The sequence below is a fragment of the Podarcis vaucheri genome (assembly GCF_965113315.1).
Source record: "Podarcis vaucheri genome assembly, chromosome: 14".
NCBI classification, from domain to species: Eukaryota; Metazoa; Chordata; class Lepidosauria; order Squamata; family Lacertidae; genus Podarcis; species Podarcis vaucheri.
This window is the reverse complement of record NC_138752.1, coordinates 39,455,774-39,480,301: the sequence shown is the minus strand read 5'-3', so window position 1 is coordinate 39,480,301 and position 24,528 is coordinate 39,455,774. Positions and strand designations below refer to the sequence as shown.

The following is a 24,528-nucleotide window of genomic DNA, read 5'->3' as shown; positions in this document are numbered from 1 at the left end:
GAGCAGCAGAAAACAACCTTTCTCCCTCCTCTATGTGACATCCTTTTATATATTTGAACATGGCTATCATATCACCTCTTAACCTCCTCTTCTCCAGGCTAAACATGCCCAGCTCCCTTAGCCGTTCCTCATAAGGCATCGTTTCCAGGCCTTTGGCCATTTTGGTTGCCCTCCTCTGTACACATTCCAGTGTGTCAGTGTCCTTCTTGAACTGTGGTGCCCAGAACTGGACACAGTACTCCAGGTGAGGTCTGACCAGAGCAGAATACAGTGCATATCCATGCTCTCTCCTTCATGATAAGCTTTGCAGCAGGCAGCAGGGGGGTGCTGCGGTCCCACTGGAGGGCCATGCCCTCTTCCCCTGGGTAGTGGTCTGGGTTGTTCCCAGAGATCCAAGGAAAGCAAATTGCCTACAGCACTGAGGAAGTAGTGCCATCAAGGGAGACGGTCCCCCAAATCTTCTGCCAACATTTGTCATTATAGGATTTCTTACCCTTCCTCATAGGATCCCAGGGCAGGTTACAACAAATATAACCCTGGTATCACTGGATGAGACAATGTTTTTAACTGAAACTGGGTGGTGTTGTGGGGTTTTTTTTTGGGGGGGGGGGAATAACTGAAACTCTTTTTAGATGTTTTAACTGTTTTAAATTTTTTATATATATATTGAGGATGTGACTCCTTTGGAAGGGAAGGTGGGATATGAATTCAATAAACGAATGATACTAAAAGAGAAAAAGAAAAACATGATCAAAAATCAGTTTAAACAATGCAATGGATCTTTGTGACATACAAGAGGCATACATTCTTCAACTGGAGATTTCACTTCTTTAACTCCTAGGCTGCTAGTCAGCCTCTAGATGTAAAGGTCAGTAACTTGCCCTAAAAATTTAACAAGAACATAATGTTGCATGCCACCCCAATCTCCACAGCGTTGCAGTTGCGCTTATCAAGGTCTGTGCCCCCTTTTGGGACAATGAGGCACAGCAGAGACTGTGGTGTCTTTATAATAGACGGTTTTATTTACACACATCACATTTCAAGAGGGGCCCTTACTTCTTCCATAGGCTTAGCAGGCTTAGGTCTAAAGACAGAAAAATCCTCCATCCTCTCTCTGTCTCTTTGTTCTAGCCTTCTTCCTCAGCTGACATGGTGTTCTGCCCACCCACCCCTCTCTGCTTGCCAAACTACTTGCAAAACTGATATTCCCCTCCTGTTTGCTTGTCATTTAAATCCTCTGTGGTCTCTGCCCACTAGCTCACTCTCTCTTGATGGTTCCCTTGATGGGCCATTACTCTGTTTTGCTCCTTAATGACTTACACTCAGCTAGCCCTCTGGCTCCTTAGCATAAGTGGAACCCAGGAATTTCCGTGTTTGGCACAGTTTCATCAAACCTTGATTGATTCTAACTTTTACTAATTCTAAGAATTATGTATGACTTGCACCTGCAAACCCCAGCACCCAAGACCTATAACAATAGCATGAGAACATAAAAATGTAACAAGAGCCTTGCTGGATCAGACCTGCAAATTCCATCCACTTCTCTGTAAATGGGAAGGGAGAACAACTATTTTCAGGTTCCCCATTATAGTGGGGGTGGGTGGCTAGAGCTTTGTCTGTTACAGGTCTAGTCCAGTTTTGAACAGTGGCGTGCGGTGAAATATTTTGTAGGGGAGCAGTTAGAACCAGAGGCACCAGCTTGTGGTGGTGATGGGGGGCACATCATGACATCCCACAGGTGAGCATCATGCCTCCCTCCCTAAGCTGGGCAGAAGGAGCATCATGCCTGCCAGGCGGGCTTTGGGAAGGTGGCAGGAGGGCTGTTGGAGCATCACGCCTCCCTCCGTAGCCTAGGCAGAAGCTTCCCAGGTTTTGGGAAGGAGGCGCTAGGCTTTAATACTTTCATACTCTAATTTACCAGGAACATTTAGGGGACTAGCCTGGTCCCCCTAGTCCACTGACCGCATGCCACTGGGTCTAAATCAACTCCTTATTTAGATTGAAAAGGCATAGAGCAGCTACAAGAGAGATCAGGCTCCTTACCAAAGATACAGATGCAAGACAGATTTTGTGACACTCAAGTCATAAGGGACTTGGGAAGGGAACCCAAGAGATGACACCCATGGTTCTAAAATTTCACTCTCCTGAATTTCAGGTCCATCTTCAAGACTTCTATTATAAGCCCCCACCCCCCTGAAATTTCACCCAATTTCTCCATCCACTCTTCAGAATTGCTTACCCTATTAATTGAGATTGGCATTCAGACTTTCAAGCGATTTCCTTTGGTATTAGCAGAGTGGGGTTTTTTTTTAATGTTTTCCCCTGGGTGCCCCCGCTGATCTACTCTGCTCCATTAGCCATTTGCAGAAAACCATGTGGCAAGAGTCTCTCAAAATCCTGGCTTCCTTTGCAGAGCCATTGAGGCCACCGCCAGATTCCCGGGAAGGGAACAATTCACTCTGCATGAATAAGATTGTTCCCACTTGGACTTGAACATTCTAACCCTGAATTTGATGTTGTGGGGAGTTAACTAGCCTGCCACACGAGTTCAGCTTTCTGGCTCCTCTGTAGGGAGTAAGCAGAAAACAGGCACTGCTGTGTAATTTGTGCTGTGATTTAGATTGGAGCTAGCCATGCCATGGCTGTTACAAGTGATAGATGGTTCTCAGCCACTTTGTTGAGCGACAGCATTAAAAGGCAGTGGGAGTGCCCTAATGTTGAAATATTAGGAAAGAGGTAATAAGGCACATTAAAGGTATCGTGGCTGTTTCCCCATCCTCTTTTTGAGCTGAAAGAAACTCAATGATAGGGCAATAGAGGAGCAAGCAACTGCTATACTGTGGATGTTATATGAGGCCAACTCAGCTACTTGTTGTTGTTGCTTAGTCGTTTAGTCGGGTCCGACTCTTCATGACCCCATGGACCAGAGCACGCCAGGCACTTCTGTCTTCCACTGCCCCCCGCAGTTTGGTCAAACTCATGCTGGTAGCTTCAAGAACACTGTCCAACCATCTCATCCTCTGTCGTCCCCTTCTCCTTGTGCCCTCAATCTTTCCTAACATCAGGATCTTTTCCAGGGAGTCTTCTCTTCTCATGAGGTGGCCAAAGTATTGGAGCCTCTGTCCTTCCAGTGAGCACTCAGGGCTGATTTCCTTAAGAATGGATAGGTTAACTAAGTAGGTTAGCTAAGTAGCTAAGTAACTCAGCTACTTAGGGTGCCAAAATTCCAGGGGTGTGAGGCAATTAGAGACAGCCTAGAAGTTCACCACCTGAATGATGCCTCTTGGGTCCAACAATATGCAATTAAGAGTCCACTTATACTGCAGCAATGGAAGAAGAATCTTCCTCTCCGTTGTCAGAGAAGGAACCTACTGTATTCTATGGCCCCTGGGATGACTTAGTAGTAGTAGTGGTGGTGGTGGTAGTAATTTATTATTTATACCCTGCCCATCTGGCTGGGTTTCCCCAGCTACTCTGGGCGGCTTCCAACAAAAGATTAAAAATACATTAAAACATCAGTCATTAAAAACTTCCCTGAACAGGGCTGCCTTCAGATGGCTACCATCCAAAAACTATTTACCTGGGAGTCAGCCCCATTCAGTTGAATGGCACTTACTTCTGAGTAGAAATGAATAGATGTGCAGTGTTAGAGCAGCTATAAACCTTGGGCTGGACCCTGTAGGGTCTTGCCAATTCATGTAGGAGACTTGGTTTCAAATTGTTCTTCAAACATGAAGCATACTGGGCTTAAAAATAAAAATGAAGCCCTGGGAAAAACAGTTTTTCTTTTAAAAGTGTATTAGAATAGTTTATCTAATGTATTCTGATGAGTTTTACTCCAATGAATTTGTGTGTGTGTGTGTGTGTGTGTGTGCGCACGTGCATGTGGCCGCATTCATAAAACTTACTATGTTTCTGGTTAGAACCATCCTATTCTTCTGGGCCTCTAATGTCAAATAAGATGACCCATTTTACTATTTTTTAGCTACTTTCTCTTGTTTTTGGTGGTATGTGTGGAAGGGCACTAAGTTGTGTCGAAATTAGTTTTAGTGGGTTATTTTTAGGTTTTACCCACAGCGCTACCCGCGTCCCTTAATTATGTAATACAGTGTCCTTTCAGTGACCCTAGACTACTGCTCCCATCATCCCCTGCTTGGGGTTCATGGGAATTGTATTCCACCACACCTGGGGGACACTGTGTTGCCTACCCCTGAAATTGCCTTACAGGCAGGACATTTCCCTGATGTTGAACCTTAGAGGTCTGATTTGTTTTCGGTGAGATGATCTTCCTCTTACTTCTCTTATACAGATGCAACACAGATGAACAACGTGGTGCCAACATCGCCTCTTCTCCCACAGCTGACACATCCGCACTCCTTCCCAAGCATGGGACAGATCACAAATCCGTACGAACAGCAGCCGCCAGGGAAGGAGCTTAACAAGTATGCATCCCTAAAAGCAGTAGGTAAGCAAAGAATATTGAATTCCCCTCGTTCGTTAATTTTGCCACGTCAGCAGACTGAATGCCTCAATGTCCATTTAATATTTCACACAGCTAAATGGGGGGGGGAGATTTCTTGGCTTTTGTAAAAGCAGCAAGCCTGCTTTTTCATATAAAATAATGTACAAAAGTTTTCATATATTATATTCAAAATTATTATGGTAAATCACCTCATTCTTTCTATCACTCACACAAAATTATTATAAATACATCGTGTCATATTTCACATACATAGAATACCATTTCTCACATTTTCCTATTTCGGTTTCATTAAGCTCTCCCTCGTGTATTTTTTAAAAGAAATCTAGCAAAGCTATTTTGCACAAGTCCAACTATTTCATCAATATTAGGAGGGGGGATCTTTTTTTTCCCATAGTCTCACTTTGATAATCCCCTGTCTCTTTAAATTTTAAATAATATATAAGCTTTAAGCTGTGTGCAACAAAGCCCAGCATTTAAGCTCTTGGTTTCATAACTCAAAAACAATGGGTATTCAATGCATTGGGTGATCAATGTATTCAGCTAATGTTTGCTGCTCAGAGTAGGCCTATTGAAATGAACCACCATGACTAGCTTAGGTGTAGGTTAAGTAAAAGTTAGCCTACTGTGAAGACTTTGGATGGATTTTAATGTTGCACTATTACGATTGTTCCATCAGTGCCAACATTTACGTTTACCAAATGGAATGTTATTCATTCTTCTCCCTCTGTGTGCTGTTCTGAGGCTTCTCATGACCCCCCAAAGCTGATCTGGGGGGCATGGAGGGTGCAAGAGGAGGAGGAGCAGGGGTCAAAGTCTTGTTGCTCTAGTGCAGGGGTGCCCAAACTTTTTCCAAAGAGGGACAGATTTGATGAAGTGAGAGCCGACCAAAGTTGTTGAGCTTTTTTTAAGATTGAAAATAAAATTAAGTACTTAATTCATTCCGGAGGTCCGTTCTTAACCTGAAACTGTTCTTAACCTGAGGTACCACTTTAGCTGCGCCGCCGGAGCACTATTTCTGTTCTCATCCTGAAGCAAAGTTCTTAACCCGAGGTTAGCGCAGTCTGTAACGGTCTGTAACCCGAGGTTAGCGGAGTCTGGGTTAGCGGAGTCTGTAACCTGAAGCGTCTGTAACCTGAAGTGTATGTATCCCGAGGTACCACTGTATTGCTTTTATATGCCACCTTTGACACGGGTGGCGCTGTGGGTAAAACCTCAGTGCCTAGGACTTGCAGTTCCCGCTGCTCGGTCCCAGCGCCTGCCAACCTAGAAGTTCAAAAACACCCCCGGGTGCAAGTAGATAAATAGGGACCGCTTACTAGTGGGAAGGTAAATGGTGTTTCCGTGTGCTGCGCTGGCTTGCCAGATGCAGCTTGTCACACTGGCCACGTGACCCGGAAGTGTCTTCAGACAGCGCTGGCCCCCGGCCTCTTAAGTGAGATGGGCGCACAACCCTAGAGTCGGACATGACTGGCCCATACGGGCAGGGGTACCTTTACCTTTACCTTACTCCATTGAGCTCAAGGCTCAGTGGCTCCATGGCTCTCTCCCTCCACATTTAATCCCCACAACAACCCTGTTAGGTGGTTTAGGCTGAGAGGTAGTGGCTGGCCCAAGGTCACCCACTGAGCTTCATGGCCAAGTGAGAATTTGATCCCTGGTCTCCCAGGTCCTGGCCCACCAACTGTAACCACGACACCCCCCTGGTTCCCTCTCCACCACCCTGGCTCACAGTTTGTGGTATTCACAGAGCCAATGTGCACAGCCCTAGTATATTTGTCCTGCAAAGGCTGCTTCGGCCAATAGTGTTAAGGGAAAGTTTTCAGACACATGTGCCCAAACTCTGCTTTCAGACTTTTCCTTATTACTGACACGGTTGTGGTCTCTTGGGGAATTTCTCCAGCACTTTATTATTCATGTAGAAAAGTGCTGAAAGTGGTTTTTCTGCATAAATTATTCTCTCTCTTTCTCGATTCATCAAGCATGTTTTTTTACTCCCATGCTTAAATGGTCACTGCTCACTCATGCGCCAATGACAAGAGCAGAGGTAACGTACCTGGACTTGTTCATCACAGCTGGCTAGAAAGAGGACTATCTCAGGGACTCTGTGGAATTAGTTCAAAACTTGGATTGCATAAACAGGTCAAGCTTTACTTGCAACCATTAGAATAAACCTGACCTTAAATGAGGTGGGGGAGAAGATGATCTCAGAAAAAAAAGTTTTTCCTATAGTTTGGACGATAGTTTGAGGGGCTGCAAATTGGAGTAAAAATATTCTGCCATGCAGAGGAAGAGCAGTAATCCTTTTGACTCTGCTGATATAGTTTTGTGATGTCACCATCTAAGGAAATCTGATGGTTTATGTGGTACTATAATTTAGGGGCGTGGGTGGTGCTGTGGGTTAAACCACAGAGCCTAGGACTTGCCGATCAGAAGGTCGGCGGTTCGAATCCCCGTGACGGAGTGAGCTCCCACTGCTCGGTCCCAGCTCCTGCCAACCTAGCAGTTCGAAAGCACGTCAAAGTGCAAGTAGATAAAAGGTGGGAAGGTAAACGGCGTTTCCGTGTGCTGCTCTGGTTCGCCAGAAGCGGCTTAGTCATGCTGGCCACATGACCCAGAAGATGTATGCTGGCTCCCTCAGCCAATAAAGTGAGATGAGTGCCGCAACCCCAGAGTCGGCCATGACTGGACCTAATGGTCAGGGGTCCCTTTACCTTTACCTATAATACCTTTTGCTTTAATAAATTTTATAAAATTGACATACAGTGGTGCCTCGCAAGACGAAATTAATTCATTCCGCGAGTTTTTTCAGCTAGCGAATTTTTCATCTTGCGAAGCACGGTGTCAGAAAAGTTTTGGAAAAGCTTCAAAAATCACCAAAAACCTCAAAAAAGGCTACCACACCACGTTCTATGAGTTGCTCCTCGAAGTCAAGTCGCAACTGTATTAATGGTGTTAAGAAAAAGGAAACAAACTTGCAAGACGTTTTCGTCTTGCGAAGCAAGCCCATAGGGAAATTCGTCTTGCGAAGCAGCTCAAAAACCGCAAAACCCTTTCGTCTAGCGAGTTTTTTGTCTTGCAAGGCATTCGTCTTGCGGGGCACCACTGTATATACTTCAATACATAATAAATTTGTCTTTTTCCGACATCCCACCCCATTTTCCATGGTGTTTTAATTTCTCCCCCTCTGCTGCACAATATCTCCTATCTCTTATACCAATACATTCCTACTGTGTTCTTTATTTCCTTCTGCTGCTCATATTTCAAGTCCTGCTTGCGAGTTCATCATACTATAATATTTACTTAAATCGAAAAGGACTTCCATTCTTCCACAAAGCAATCATCGTTAGATTCTCTTATTTTGGCTGTTAACTTTGCCAATTCTGCATAGTCCACAACCTCACTTATCCATTCTTCTTTGGAGGGAACTACTTCTTCCTTCTCTTCCTTCCATTTTTGTGTGTAGAGAATCCTGGCTGCTGTTGTTATTTACATAAATGACTTAATCGTCTTTTTTGGAACTTCTGTCCCTATAATCCCTAAGAGAAAGGCTTCCGGTTGTTTTGGTATAATCACTTTAAACATCCTTTTTATCTTGTCATATGTCATGCCCCCAAAAACTCTCACTTTCTTACAAGTTAGGGTTGCCATACGTCCAGAATTTCTTGGACATACCCAGAATACTGTGGTTGAAAGCAGTGCCCAGGCAAAACTTGGCAAAACTTGGCAAGATGTCTGGGAAAATCCAGATGTATGGCAAGCCATGTGGGCAGTGCTGTTTTTCATAAATAATAGTTCAAAATAGATCAGAAATGGCAATCAACATTTGTGTTCAGATTTTCACCCCGGACACAACCCTATCACAACCCTATTACAAGTCCACCACATATGAAAGAAAGTTCCATCAACCTGCTACATGGTATTATAATATGCCAGCTATACAACCTTTGATTGGCCAGATCACAAAACAGCACACAGAAATACCTTCTTTTTAGAGAACAAACCAAAAGAGCTTTCAAGAGGGTCAAGGAAAAGGAGGAAGACCAGAAACTAATGCAGTACTCTATCAATGGGCATTAGTGGGAGATTTTACTTTCTTGGGCTCCATGATCACTGCAGATGGTGACAGCAGCCACAAAATTAAAAGACGCCTGCTTCTGGGGAGAAAAGCAATGACAAACCTAGACAGCATCTTAAAAAGCAGAGACATCACCTTGCCAACAAAGGTTGTATAGTTAAAGCTATGGTTTTCCCAGTAGTGATGTACGGAAGTGAGAGCTGGACCATAAAGAAGGCTGATCGCCAAAGAATTGATGCTTTTGAATTATGGTGCTGAAGGAGACTATTGAGAGTCCCATGGACTGCAAGAAGATCAAACATGTCCATTCTCAAGGAAATCAGCCCTGAGTGCTCACTGGAAGGACAGCTCCTGAAGCTGAGACTCTGATACTTTGGCCTCCTCATGAGAAGAGAAGACTCCCTGGAAAAGACCCTGATGTTGGGAAAGATGGAGGGCACAAGAAGAAGGGGGTGACAGAGGACGAGATGGTTGGATGGTGTTCTTGAAGCTACCAGCATGAGTTTGACTAAACTGCGGGAGGCAGTGAAAGACAGGAGGGCCTGGCATGCTCTGGTTCATGGGGTCACAAAGAGTCGGACATGACTAAACAACAACAACAACATCAATGGGCATTAGAAGATGCAGATTTAATATAAATTTGCTTTGTGAATTTGGGGAGGCAGATGCATATCTGTAAGAAGTACAAAAACGTTGCTGCAGTTCTTTTTCCTCTCGATATTTCTCCTGGAATGTGGTCCTGAATTCCAGGCAAGCTACTTGCTTCCTGCCTGTGGAAGTTTGACTAAGATGTGTGTATACACAGAGTGAGCAGTGGAAATAATGGAATGGAAGACAAGATACCCCCCAAGAAACGGTGCTCTTTTCTTGTAAATAAAAAGGAAATATCCAAGCATGGCTCCAGGACAGATAATGCTGTCTGATGTTGTTTTGAAAAATGGGGAAGTCGAAGCAGCGCAGGGCTAATATATTCTGACCGTGTTTCCATCAACGCTGCTAGACTTGTAAAAAGAGACTTACGTTTCCTTGAAAATACTAAGCCAGGGACTGCAAACTAATAGCAGAGTGGTACTTTCCCCCTTCCCTCCTCCAAATCTCTGTGTCAGACAGCAGTAAAATATTGAACTTTCAGCTTCCAGAAACGCCTGTAGGAGGAGGGAAAATAGATCAAGGGAGTCTTAGCCTTAGGGATATCTCTCCAGGTTTAATGCCGAAAAAGCAGGCTGCAAACTACAGATTAATGCATCGTTTGTCACATCCAGAGGATGATACATTTAATGATTTCATGTATCTTCAGGTATCTTCAGGTTTACACATAATGCTCAGCTAGGTTTTTCCCTTTGATTCACCACCCTGGGCCATGGATCTCTCCCACCCAAGTGAGAAGCAGAAAGGAAACATCCACCCCTATCAGAGCATAACAAGAGCTTTGCTGGATCAGGCCAAAGACCCAGCTAGCCCAGCCACCTGATCTCACATTGCTGATCCCAATTATAAGAAAGGAGATTCCAACTAAACACTAGGGAGAACTTTCTGATGGCGAGAGCTGTCCAATAGTGGAACGGACTCCCTCAGAAGGTGGCAGACTCTCCTTCCTTGAAGGTTCTTAAACAGAGGTTGGGTGGCCCTCTCTCTGGGGTTCTTTAGCTGTGATCCCTGCATTGCAAGGAGTTGGACCAGATGGCCCTTGGGATCCCTTCCAACTTGACAATTATGTGATTCTACAAGGAACTAGATTGGTCTTAGCTGTTATATTGCAAAGGTCAGTTGTGGGCCTCTCCATAGGAACACAGAAAGCGGCCTTGTACCAAGTTAGACCATTGGCCTGCCTAGCTCAGTAGTGCCTCCACAAACTTTGAGCAGCTCTCCAGGGTTTCAGACAGGGGATATTCTGATGCTGGGGATGTCACGGCTAAAAATTGGCCGCTGTTTCTTTAATGCTTAAAAAGCTGGGTCAGCATGAGTCAGCGGCCTGCACCGGGTTGTATACATAGAGTGAGAAATGTTAGTTTGGTGTTGGGTTGGTTGGTTGGTTAGTGAAAGCTGGTAGTGTTGATGTGTGTAGAGTTGGTCAGTCGCTTTTGTAGATAGACTTTTAAGAATAAAAGCAGAAAGTACTCTGCAAGGATACTTTTCTTGTGGACTCTTTTATGCCAACAAGGGTCCGAGGACCAGGCTGAGGCGACAAAGGGAGGTCAGAACCTTTGTTGTTGTTTTTTTACAAACACTGACAGGGGATTGAACCCAGGAGCTTCTGAATGCAAGCTAGATGCTGTACCACTGAGCTACAGCCCACTTGGAGGTACTGCCCTCATCAAAACAGATTCCATGCCAAGTTATGGCACACTTAAAATTACTGCACTTCATCCATCTCACTTTTTTGCTTGTCAAGCGGTCCTAAAGAGTTTGGCAAGCACAGCCAGACTTACTGTCCCATCCCCCCAATTTACTATCAATTGTCAGTAATTGGAGTAGAAAGGAGTAGAAAGACAAGTTTGCAAATAAAGCTTTGCAAACAGTTATTAAACAGTGGCGTTAAGGAGAGGGGCTCTGAACATATCTTGATTAACCAATAGTTACTGGAAGCTTCAAGATAGACAAAAATGGTACATCTTCATCCAGTGCCTAGTTAAAGTTTGGCATTTGCTGCTACAAGTATATGAAAACAGACTTTCTCTTGTCTGCACTGAAGCTTCGAACATTCATCTTCATTTGATATCCCCACGTTCTAGACATCAACATAATTTCCAATGTGGGCAACTTAATTAAATATTTCTTCTGGGTGGACTGGAAAACCCCCAGTATGGAGTGATTTTTTCCTGTCATGGAAATGAAACAGATCCCCCAAGAAATCCCAGAATCCCGTTGGGACTTGGGCACTCTAAGTCTACATGGCAGTAATGTTCCACATAGGATCACTTCTGGGAGACGCAGTCTTAGTTCCTGGTGGGGGAAGATGATCCATCAAGGACTGGGTTCATGCAGAGTCCTTGTGAAGAGGAAATGACTGTTAAACCACTCTGAGAAGTATAGCTCTAGGAAAAGAATAGGGGACTACTAATTACTGCTCCTTAACTAACTACAGCTCCCAGAATTCTTTGAGGAAAGCAACTGCTCTTTAAAGTGGTATCAAAGTGCTTTAAATGTATGGCATAAGCATAACTTAAGGCTCAACACATTTCAGAGCAAGCAGGGAATTACTTCTGCACTCCCTACTCAGACTCAAATACAACGTTTACTTTACACTACTGATAATAAAGAATCTTACACATCAGAGGAAAGGAAAATGGAATTAGAAATGGATTTGGAGGATCTTCAAAGTTTTAATGGCTCATCCTGAGCAAAGATGTCTCAGGAATGCATCTTAAAGACATGAATATGGATAACCCAAGAGGCTGAGTGACAGGTTTAAACTTAAAGAAGATTTAAAGGTTAAAGATAATCTGTTTGTCAGACTTGTGGCTAGCTGATCTGACAACCACCTTTACTTACATGACAGAAAGATGTTAGCAGAACAGATACAATGGGAGAGACACTCTCAAGAGGGGTGAGTAACCCATCTCTGGTTGAGTTTGAGTTCTATTGGCTAAAGCCACAAATGTCCTTCATTGTGCACAGGTCTAGGTGTATGAGACATTGGTCAATTTATGCAAAGGTTGCCAACATGGCGCTCATCAGAATTTCTAAGCTCTGGAGGCTGGTCCTTTAGGACAAAAAGGGCTCAACCCTATCAAGTGAAATGCCGTGTGTGTGTGTGTGTGTGTGTGTGTAGTATACTCTTTTCTGTCCCACAAATCCTTCCAAAATCCATTTTAACATAGAGACAGTCCTGGATACAACAATCTCCTATTCTCTGGCCAATCATCCCTCTGCACCACTCAGCCAATCTCAATCCAAAAGTATTTCTTTAGCCAGGAGGTCCCACTCATCTGCCTCTAGGCAGAAAAAAACACCACGTTCTTCTGTTTTGTTTAACAGAGCTACTATTTGACCTGCTTGTGTAGTTTTCCTTTCCCTTCTGTTATCATTATCTCAATCTGGCTAAGGCATTTAGCGTTAACTGATCTATCATTTGGGTAGACCCAGGAGCTGTTCTGAGCATGCTCAGAGCTGTTTTCTTCAAAGCCACACCTCCAAACAAATCTGAGTATGGTTTTTTGTGGGCAGGAGAAATGAGTGGTTGTTATTTTGAGAAGCTTGGTGCTTTTTTAATTAGTATTTGTTAACGGAGACATTACCAGAACATGGAATAAAGTGCTCATTTCTGCCCAAAAGGGGCTGTAACTCGCCAGCCAGCTAGAGCTGGAAAAATGGACTCCTAGTCACTGGGTGTCATCCACATTGTTGTTGTTGTTGTTGCTATTACTATTTTATTTATACCCTGCTCATCTGACTGGGTTGCCCCAGCCACTCTGGGCGGCTGCCAATACATATAAAACATAATCAAACATCAAACATTAAAAACTTCCTTATACAGGGCTGCCTTCATATGTCTTCTAAAAGTTGTGTAGTTCTTTGCTTCCTTGACATTTGCTGGGAGGGCATTTCACAGGGTGGACGCCACTGCCAAGAAGACCCTCTACCTGGTTCCCTGTAACTTCACTTTTTGCATTGAGAAAACTACCAGAAAAGCCTTGGACTGAATGATGGGGGTGGAAACACTCCTTCAGGTACAGGCCCAAGGCCGTTTAGGGCTTTCAGACTCCAGGGACATGATTGAGTCCAGGAGCACCACCAAGTCATGGGCCTGCTCAGGACAGACCATTTCCCCACCTCCTGGGCTTGAGAAAGTTGTGACACATAACACCTCTATCAGGATTTAGTTTCAGTTTTCATACTGATTTTGAAAATAAAGCAGCAGAATAACGTGGAAGGAACAGACATATGAATGAACACATGCAAAACTGACCCAAGATGGGAACAGATTGAGTCATCCATCCCTAGGTGTAAATGTTTCTTGCACAGTTTTGGGGTTTTTTAAGGCAAAGTATTCTATCAGTTCTTCTTTGGTAGTCAAATCAGCAAACTACTTTTCCTTCCTCTTAGGGAGGAAGGAAGAGCTACTGTGAGTATTAAAAGTAATATTTTCAGTACAGAGAGTACTCTGTGTCAAGAAAAAAAAAAGCTCTTAGTTTGACAGCAAGGAAACTTATGCTTTATGTTCAGAATAAAGTGTACAACTTCTCTGTATTGCTCTCTTACATTCTAGGAAAAAACATATTCCATAGCTGATTTTATCGCACAGCTAATATTGGGGAGGGTTTTTGTGTAGAGAACATCGCCTGACTTTTTTTTGCTTCAGAGCAGTGTTGACTGAAATGTCGTGTGAAATGAGCTCCGGGACCCAACAGATCCAAGCAGCATAGTACAAGAGCCCTCATTTGCAGAGATTTGGAAATTTATTTCAGCCCTCAAGAACATTCAGTCCAAGAACATCCCAGCATCTTTCCCTTGGAAGGATCCAGTGATATTAAGGGGCAAAATGGTATCCAGAGTTATGCAAGGAGGGAAAAACAAGAGGAGTTGAGGGGCTGGGTCCAGACTTGCCCTGGGACACAAACTTTCATGGCGCTCTAGCGGCTATGATGGCTCATTTACCAGAAGTAATTTATTTAACATTAACATTATTTAACATTAACATTAATCAGTGGTACCTCTGATTGTGAATGGGATGCGTTCCAGAGGCCTGTTCACAACATGAAAAGAGCACAACCTGAAGTGCTGTATCTGTGCAGGTGTGTGGCACGATTTGGCACTTGTGTGCATGCGTGAAGAGCGATTTAGCATTTCTGCACATGCGCGAACAACGAAACCCGGAAGTTACCCTTTCCGGTACTTCCAGGTCGCCGCGGGACGTATCCTGAAAGAATGTAACATAAAGCAAATGTAACATGAGGTATAACTGTACTTGATTCTCACTAAGCTAAGCCTCCTAGGAGGCCTTTGCTATTGCCATCTGACCCAAACCTATGTTTACTGTGAACTGGAACGCCTGCGACCTTGTTCCCATTCCCACAGGAAGACAATACCCACTATTTTTCACCATTTAGGCTTTTCAGCTGTCGCCACTTTTAAAGAGAAGAAAAGCTCACACACAATGGGCATGATGATTTCAATGGACCTTTTTTGTCGCCTGCAGAATAGAAACCTGAAACCACATATTTAGCACTTAGTGAAATTTCCACACTGATGTGACAAAACTGCACATTAAGGAACTGTCCTTGTGCTGCCGACGAGATCCATTAAGACACGTCGGCTGTCACTGAGACAACAGGCTTTTCAGTCAGAGAGAGAGAGTTCCACTTCTGCAGAAACAAAAAAAAAGAGCATTTAGTAAGGGAAACAAGTCCTGTGGTGTTATATGGAGAACTGAATGCTGGTAGAAATATAAAATAGTACTTATTAAAGTATATAAATGTATAAATGCACTATACATTTAAAGCAGCAGCATACCACTTTAAACTGCCAAGGAATCCTGGGAAACATAGTTTGTTATGGGTTCTGAGAGTTATGAGGAGACCCTTATTCCCCTCACAGAGCTACAGTGTCTAGAGTGGTTTAACAGTGAATCTCTCTTTCCCAGAAACGCTGGGAAGTCCAATCACCTTTTCTGGTGGGTGGCATTGCGGCCAGGCTTCGGACCCCCTGCAGTGGTTCAGTGGGGAGTGGAGATTGACGCCCACCCTTGTTGCCACATCATTGGTGTTGTGCTGGACCCCGCTGTCCAATCAGCACTGGCAGGAGGCATGGCTGCAGGAAATTTAATCTGTGGCATGGCTGGGGAACCCTCCTCTTAAACCCTGTGTACAGGTGTGTGTGTGTGTATGCGTTTCCCAGACCAGGATTCAAGGTGGCTTCCACCAATTAAAACAACACAGATAAAATACAAAAAGCTAAAAACATATAAAAGATAATAGTTTTTTTAAAGTAAATGGCTTTATTTAAATAGCAATTAAACTCTAATACAATATTTAAAAATCTATTAACATGCAGATAATAAAAGCAGCACAGTGCTAGTAAAGCCCTTTCCTTAAAAAAAAAGAAAAAGAAAAAGTCACTTCCTCGGGGTTCCTAATGACTGAATGATTGACAAGGCTGGGATAGTACAGGCATATCAGTCCATACTAGAGGGGAGAGGGAGACATGGTGATGTGATACCTCTCAAGGAATTCAGATAACTGCAGCAAACAAGGAGATAATCGCCAGGATCAACATAGGATCAAGCTAATTTGGTTACACTAATACACTGAAGCATCAAACGCCTTTGAAAGATTTTAGGATCTCGCTGGATTCATTATCCTTAAGCCTTTCCTTAAGCCACCAATCTAGACACTTCCCATCTTCACCATTTTAATGGTGAGAGGTAAAGTGCATACCTCGTTTCTGAAATGCTGAGAAATCATTGCATGCTGGTCCCAACGATGCTACAGGCATCATATGAGAGGTATCAGTTAGCTTGTGATGTTGTGGGTTTATTGTTGGGTTCCACCAAATATGTTTTACTTCCTTTTCTTTTATTGCTAAAATAGGAGGGAGAGTGATATAAATATTTCATGGAAGAAGAAGAAAAATTCCACTCTCTCATTGAGTGCCACCATCCCCATTAAAGTTGCTTTCGGCTTTCTGGATTAGTTAGCTATGCATTCCAACCAATCAGGAATCATGTAATACCTAGGATACTGTCAAAACACTGTGCAACCAATCAGATTTGGCAATGGGATGACACCACTGTTAATAAATCAAATGAAAATGAAGATACCACTTCTGGATTAGTTATGTGAGTCATCCCAGTCAATCAAGGATTAAATTGTGAATGGGACAGTATATCACAACTTTGTGTGTCATTCAGGTTTCACAGTTACTGATGGTAAATTATTACTACTATCATCATTTATTAAATTTGTATACCACCCTTCGCCCGTAGACCTCAGAGTGGTTTACAACGAAAGAGACGGTCTTAATCCAAATTGCACAATCTACGTTCCCAGTGGATGAGAGATCATGTGATGAACAGAACACCATCACTATGGGATGAGATCACTTGAGGGCAAATAAACTCATTTGAGAAAAAATGAATGAGAGTGGACTATGTAAACTGGGAAACATCTTCACAAGGAGTGTCAGAATGGGGGGGGGGTCTTTACATTTTGACACTATAGAAAATGCTCTGAGAAAATGGTGAGTCATTTTGACTCAACCATAGTTTATTGCATCCAAGCTCAGCTACCTAGTGTGGACTGTTTTGATGATTCGTCACACCACTAATGAGAGCAAAGTCTAGGTGCATCTTCACAATGCTTATTTTCATGGCAATGTTTTTGGGGGGAGGGTGGAAAGGAAAAGCCTTTTCACTCTTTCAAAACTATTCACACACCCCAAAAAACCCCACACATCCCATTGGTGCTGGGGCAGGGAGCTTTTCACACTGACCAATCAATCCAGAGCCAGTTTGAAGTCTGCATCGTGATATTGGTTTCATAATTTTTGACCTGGCAACATATCGTAAATCATGATGTGTGTGTGTGTGTGTGTGTGTGTGTGTATACTATGCAAAAATCTCAATGTGGGAAAAACTGTGAAGCAGCCCATGCTTCTCTCAATTCCTGCAGGCCCTGTTAACTCCGCTAGCTCAGGTCTCACTTGCCTCCTGCAGGGGGCAGTAAATCACATGAGCAGGATCCATCGGTATCTCACAGTGTTTAGCCAAACCCTTCTGACAACCATTTACTCTTACTTCTGCACCAGCAATAGGAGAGCATCCTCAAGCGCAACAGAATAGCCTGGAGTAAGGGTGATGGGCAGGCCACATAGCATACATCGCTTGGCTACCCAAATCCACAGCATCATTCCTCACCTCGCAGCATTCAATGCCAGGAGTTTCTCCCTTACTCTATCAAATGATAGGCCCTCCACCTCCATTCCAGTAAAGTAAAGGTAAAGGGACCCCTTACCATTAGGTCCAGTCGCGGACGACTCTGGGGTTTTGGCGCTCATCTCACTTTACTGGCTGAGGGAGCCGGCGTACAGCTTCCGGGTCATGTGGCCAGCATGACTAAGCCACTTCTGACGAACTAGAGCGGCGCACGGAAACGCCGTTTACCTTCCCGCTGGAGCGGTACCTATTTATCTACTTGCACTTTGACGTGCTTTCGAACTGCTAGGTTGGCAGGAGCTGGGACCGAGCAATGGGAGCTCACCCTGTCGTGGGGATTCAAACTGCCGACCTTCTGATTGGCAAGTCCTAGGCTCTGTGGTTTAACCCACAGCGCCACCCGTGTCCCAGATCCACCTCCATTCTAATGATGCCCGAATGAGGGGGTGGCAGTTTCTGGAACTCACTCCATTCTTGATAGATGCACCCCTCTTCTTTTCCCTTTATTTCAAAAAGGGGAAGACTTACAGGTCCAAATAAACCTATAGTCTGTCTTTGTTGCTGTTTCCACCAGCTCCAGTGTTGCTCCCAAGCACATTGTAGAAGCACGCTGCCCTGGTGCCTAGGGATGTACACATAGTATTACTGTAAATGTGCCGGCATAAGCCTTGACAATTCTCTTACAATCAGTGAATGTTCAGCCATTGTCAGTTGAGTTCTCTCCCCCCCATCCCCACCCTGGTGACAATGACAATTCGGAAAGCATAAAATATGTGCCATGTAGGGATATTGGCAGCTTTGATGGGTTTTGACAGTGTGCCTTTTTGCTGTTTGTGTTTGAGATAGATGCCTTAAAAAAAGAACAAAAAAAACCCCAAAACCTTTTTTTTTAAGAAAAGAGGTGGAAAATTGGATTGGCAAGGCTAGCTTTGAACACCATTGTCTTTTGAGGTTGACACGTCACAGCTGCACACGGCATTACCAGTTGAAAATGGGGTTTGGAGGCATGCAGTGACGGTTGCCTTTCAGCTGTACATTCATCCCCAGGTAAACTCAGGCATCCACTGTATTGAGGCAGCTTTGAAATCAATTCCTGTGCAGCAAAGAAAAAATGAAATTGGGGAAAGAGGAGCTCAAGCTATGATGTTTATAATGCCTGGAGTAGTGGAGAGAGAGAGAGAGAGAGAGAGAGAGAGAGAGAGAGAGAGAGAGAGAGGAGTCGCTTAAAGTTCTGACCCAGCCATCATGGGATGAGGTTGTTGTTGTTGTTGTTGTTTAGTCGTTTATTCGTGTCCGACTCTTCATGACCACCTGGACCAGAGCATGCCAGGCACTCCTGTCTTCCACTGCCTCCCGCAGTTTGGTCAAACTCATGCTGGTAGCTTCAAGAACACTGTCCAACCATCTCGTCCTCTGCTGTCCCCTTCTCCTTCTGCCCTCCATCTTTCCCAACATCAGGGTCTTTTCCAGGGAGTCTTCTCTTCTCATGAGGTGGCCAAAGTATTGGAGCCTCAGCTTCAGGATATTGGGATGAGGTAGGAACCACCTTATATTGCACCAGAGAATTTGGTTGAGAATTCTCACAGGAGATGGCTGTTCAGATCTGTCAAACCAAGTCTTTTTCACGGACTGAACCTGGGACCATAAGCAAGGAAAGCATGTGCTTCCAACTCAGCTAGGGACCCTCCCCAGATCCACCAACTGCAGGGATTCGGTGACATCCATGTGGGCAATGCTATAGGTACAGTTTCTCATAATGCTCTAGAGGTCTGGGGTGGGAGAAGCAAATTTCTCATTTTCCCATCCTTAAACCCATGCCTTACTAAGGGGGCAAGGTGTTCTTTGGGAATCTGGCTGGCAAACAAGCAGGCACTTTAACAGGCTTTATGTGTTTGATAAGTATGTAGCAGAAAACATGGGAAAGCAGATCTTTTACAGCCTTTGGAGTTGCTGGGAAATCTTCTCCTTAGCAACATTACCAAAGTCCTGATAGTCAAGTTATCTCCTCTCACTCTTCCTCTCTCTTGAGGTCTGTGTTGGGACCTCCACTAAGCAAGGGCTCTACTTGGCTTTATGTATTGTTTCTAATGTCTTAGAATGAAAACAGCACACTTTCCACTGTCCTGACTGCAAAGCCAATGGGTGACGTCAAAGGACTGGCTAATAGTCGAGGGAGATAGGTCATCGGTCCTGTGCTAATCTCTATCACCCAAGAAACCTAACTGCTGTCCAGTGTCACATTTGATTGCCTTAAGGGAAGCTCACCGCCCCTATTACTGTACTCATGCTGTGGTCTTTACAGAAGTGCACAGCTCTTATTCATGACATAATACATTTCTATAGCCAGTTAATTAGACAAGGAGTCTAATTAAGTCGTTTCAGGCCTCTAAATAAACTCTACAAAAGGCACCAAAAAGATGACCTGTTGGAGGTCATGATAGTAATATTCTTCCATGTGTTTCCCATACTGTTCAGTGTTCCACATTTCTGCATTAGTTTATGATTTTTCCCCCTTTTAGAAGTCCTCATGCAAATTCATCCACGTTTTAGTGTGAATTTCTTCTAATAGGCAATGTTTTGTATGCCATTTCCCCTGATGTATACACATTTTTGCGAAGCAATTTCTCCTGTCTCATTGGAAATGTCTGCATGACTAATGTCTGCATGTTTATGTGCACAGTACCCTAGTATATGATGGGGACGCAGGTGGCGCTGTGGGTAAAAGCCTCAGCGCCTAGGGCTTGCCGATCGAAAGGTCGGCGGTTCGAATCCCTACGGCGGGGTGCGCTCCCGTCGTTCGGTCCCAGCGCCTGCCAACCTAGCAGTTCGAAAGCACCTCCGGGTGCAAGTAGATAAATAGGGACCGCTTACCAGCGGGAAGGTAAACGGCGTTTCCGTGTGCGGCTCTGGCTTGCCAGAGCAGCGATGTCACGCTGGCCACGTGACCCGGAAGTGTCTTCGGACAGCGCTGGCCCACGGCCTCTTGAGTGAGATGGGCGCACAACCCTAGAGTCTGGCAAGACTGGCCCGTACGGGCAGGGGTACCTTTACCTTTACCCTAGTATATGCATTTCTGCACACTTTCCTTCATAGTGCATGGTAAAAGTCAGAGAAGGCTGGCTGCGTTTCAGTTTGCGTATTCTCTGTCAGGTTCATCTTTAAATTCAAACTGAGTTGAATTTCTCTCCCATCCGTAAGTTCAACTCAGATGGTTTCAGAGAGGGGAAATCCTGCAGCAGGCAAGGATGTAGTCCTCCACTTCATTCATAATGTAATGCATTAATTTGGGCAGATACCCAAATTATGCAATCCCTACTTTCGGAGGAGGTATAAAAACATGTTTTGAAGTCATCCACCTGCATGCATTGAACACTGCAAAAGTCTCGATTCAATCATGCGTATAATCATATCAAGGTTTCCTTCTGGAAAATAGGTATTTTATCAATGTGTACTTGCCCATTGGCATCACAGTGTAAAGATGCAAATAAACCAGAAAGTGCAGGTCCGTATTTCAGAATAAATTCTATACGTTCTCTCCAGTATACCAGGAGAACTGTGAAGGAGTGAGATGGGGGGGAGTGTGGAGGGAATCTAGTCATTCCTAGTAGAAGAGAAGAGTGCTCTGTCTCAGCATGCTTGGCTTGGACATGCTGAGAGACCACACCTTCAGCTAGAGTATTTCTAGAGTATTTTCTTTCCTGGAAACTGGCTCTGAAGCCTCATGTTAGAGAGTTGGATGAAGGCTGGAGAGACCCGGGTTCAAATTCCCACTCAGGCACGGAGCTCATTAGGTGATGATGGGCCAATTGGCCAAACCTCCCTCACAGGAGTTTTGTGAAGAGAAAATTGTGGGAGAAGAACCAGGTATGTTGTATTACACAACTTGGAAGAAAGGTGGGAGATTGAGTAAGGAAACAATAGAAGCTAATTGCAGACAGGGTGGGGGCCACTGAAGTTGGAGGGATGGTGTGGGGGGTGAAACACACCTTCCCTCTGTACTATTGTTTCCATCAAACTCAGAGCACTCCCATATGCATACACACAGCTTCTTTAAAGAATAAAATGAAATCCCAGAGGCCCCACACATATCTAAGTATGTGTGAAAAATATGAAAATTGCAGGGACGCGGGTGGCGCTGTGGTTAAACCACAGAGCCTAGGACTTGCCGATCAGAAGGTCGGCGGTTCGAATCCCCGCGATGGGGGTGAGCTCCCATTGCTCAGTCCCTGCTCCTGCCAACCTAGCAGTTTGGAAGTACGTCAAAGTGCAAGTAGATAAATAGGGACCGCTCCGGCGGGAAGGCAAACGGCGTTTCCGTGTGCTGCTCTGGTTCGCCAGAAGCAGCTTAGTCATGCTGGCCACATGACCCGGAAGCTGTACACCGGCTCCCTCGGCTAGTAAAGCGAGATGAGCGCCGCAACCCCAGAGCTGGCCACGACTAGACCTAATGGTCAGGGGTCTCCTTTACCTTTACCTTTTATGAAAATTGCAAAGAAGCCAAGATGAAGCAGCAGTCCTTTGAAAAATTGTAGCAGAGTGATCATAGCACAAAACATCAGTGGGAACATCTTAAGCACAATGATACCACTCCCAGTCTAATCTCAGTAGATTGTCCAAAATCCACTCTTCCCATTTAGACACACACACCCCCAGCAAAGGCCAAAAGTATGGTGCAGGAGATCAGTAATTAGCATTGTGCCTACCTTACCACCAAGTACTGACCCAGATAAACCAGCACAATAGGAAAAACCAGCACAGGGGATTCCACCAAATCCAATCTGGAGAGTTGGGAGAACCCCTAGAACAGCATATGGGGTAGAGGTGGGGTGGATTGTTCTGTCTGGGAAGCAGAAATGCTGACAGAACAATCAGAAAAGTGTGGCGTTAAATTCCTCCCTGCGTCTTTATGGAGCATTTTCCATCCCCAGCCCCTGTTTTTCCACCCAAGCTAAGTGATTCTGTTCTCCCAATTCGCCAGTTTCCTGCTACTGGTTCCGTGCCACTCCAGGAAAACCTCTTTTGATTTAATTAGCTGCAATGTTAATGGGGGTGGAAAACAAAGTACTCTAATGACGCTTGCAGTGCTAAATCATTTATGGGAGATATGGTAATAAAACTCTTTCAAAACATGTCACAAAAGACAGAGTACCCTTCCCCCGCTTTTAATCAGAAAAGAAATCCCTACGTTTCTCCTATCAGAAGGCAATTTCCACCCCCTGAGGAGCTGCCTGACCAAGGTCTTGATTTTATCTCTTGCCAAAAAAAAAAAAAAAAGCAAAAGGCTTTTTTTGGGGGGGTTAACGTGCTGAACACTTCTTTGTCATTTTTTGCCCTATGTACTTCTAGAACTGAGCCCAAACAGGCTCTTGAAGGTACTACAGAATCTAAAAAACATAAATGTAAGCATAACATTAAAATGATTACTTAAAATGCAAAAATCCATAAAATCCTAGTACAGTGGACGCTGGGGTTGCGAACATGATCCGTGCGGGAGGCACATTCACAATCCACAGCGCCACATCTGTGCATGTGCGGGTTGTGATTTGGTCTTCTGCACATGCACAAAGCATGATTTAGCGCTTCTGCGCATGCGCAAGCACCAAAACCCGGAAGTAACCCGTCTGGTACTTCCGGGTTCGGCGTGGTGCGCAACCCAAAAATGCACAACCTGAAGCGTCTGTAACCCGAGGTATGACTGTAATGCAGATCCATAAAATACTAGTAATGCAGTTTCACTGTCCCAGTGGTGAACAGGAAGACTAATGGGGGAGGATTGTAGTTCAGCGGCAGAGCCTATAATCTGCATACAGAAAGTCACAGGTTCAGTGCCCATGACCCCTCGGCGCCCCTCGCAGCCGTAGCAGTGGCCTTGCAAGCAGCCCCCCCACTTCGGTTTCCCACTCACCACTTCTTTATGGGAGACCAATCAACTGAGTAGCAGGGAAACAGTGAAAAACTTTCTCAGGGGCATTCAAGTGACCCGGATCTTGTTTTCAGAGAAACAGGAAGTGGTGCCATATTGAGTGGGAGGGGAAATGGGTCTGAACTTAGAGGGATGCATGGGTCTGAACTTCCAGTAACATGTTGAAATGGTGTACTGACGGAAAGGCCCTCTGGGAATTTGGGACTCTGCATGAAAAAGTGAGAAACTGTGATGGCTTACGGGTTTTTGTGACAATCCCAATATTTTCACGGCAGTTGGCAGGTATGAGCTCACCTCTGAAATTTGCACTTCTCCAAATTATGCAGTTGCCGTTTTCCAACCAAGAAATGTGTACTCTAATGGGGAAAGTGCGCTTAAAAATTCAGAAACTCGTGGAAATGACATAGTGAGATTTATTTACTTATACCAATATATATTCTTCACTATCATTAAAAAAAAAAAATTCAGAATGGCTACAACTAAGGTATTATATTGGGGGGGGGGTGTATGGGGTTACAGCCCTTGAATGCAGAAATGCTCCTCAGCCTTCCCTTGAAAAGAGCTCATCTCCTTTTCATTGGCTAAAGTTATATATATTGGGGGTCAGTTCCACCCCCCCATGTCTGTGTTGCTTGGCCAAACTTAAAAGCTTTAGCAGATGGAAAATGCCTCACTGATAGGTTCCAGATCTCCAAAAGGAGGCAGCAATGAAGGCTGACAAGAGCCCTATAAGATGTGATCTCAGATCCTGTTTGGAAATTGGAACAGGCCATTATCTACATTCCATGTTGTAATTAAAAAGAGAAGACATCCCTTTAACTACACCTGCATGTTATATAAAGCACTCAGGCGCCAATTAAGAAGGAGACAGATGGAGACAGGTAAGGCGTGTAGAGCGTAATTTTACAACATGGGCTCCTTCAAAAGCAATTTAAATTCACCTGGAGGAGGAAAAGCATCTCTTTAAGGAAGGGAACATATTATGGCACCAAAAAGAAACTCTGAGCACGCAGCTGTTAAACACCTAATGTCCTTGATGCAAGCCTAGCAACTCACATGGCAATAATTGCCCATGAAATTCACCATGGGCAAAGTCCCAACTGGAGAATTTTGGAGCACTTAAGTACTCCTGGAGTCTTACTTATCTGCAGATGGACAGTATTTTAAGAGCTGGT

At 44.4% G+C, this 24,528-nt stretch overlaps 1 protein-coding gene across 1 annotated transcript in view; it reads left to right on the top strand.

Moving 5' to 3' along the window:
- Window positions 1–24,528, top strand: part of SHISA9 (shisa family member 9) — a 229,033-nt gene that overhangs the window by 197,542 nt on the left and 6,963 nt on the right. The window contains exon 3 of the mRNA XM_082200126.1: window positions 4,310–4,465. Within this exon, the coding sequence (XP_082056252.1) occupies window positions 4,310–4,465 (156 nt within the window). The remainder of the gene's footprint in view (window positions 1–4,309; window positions 4,466–24,528) is intronic.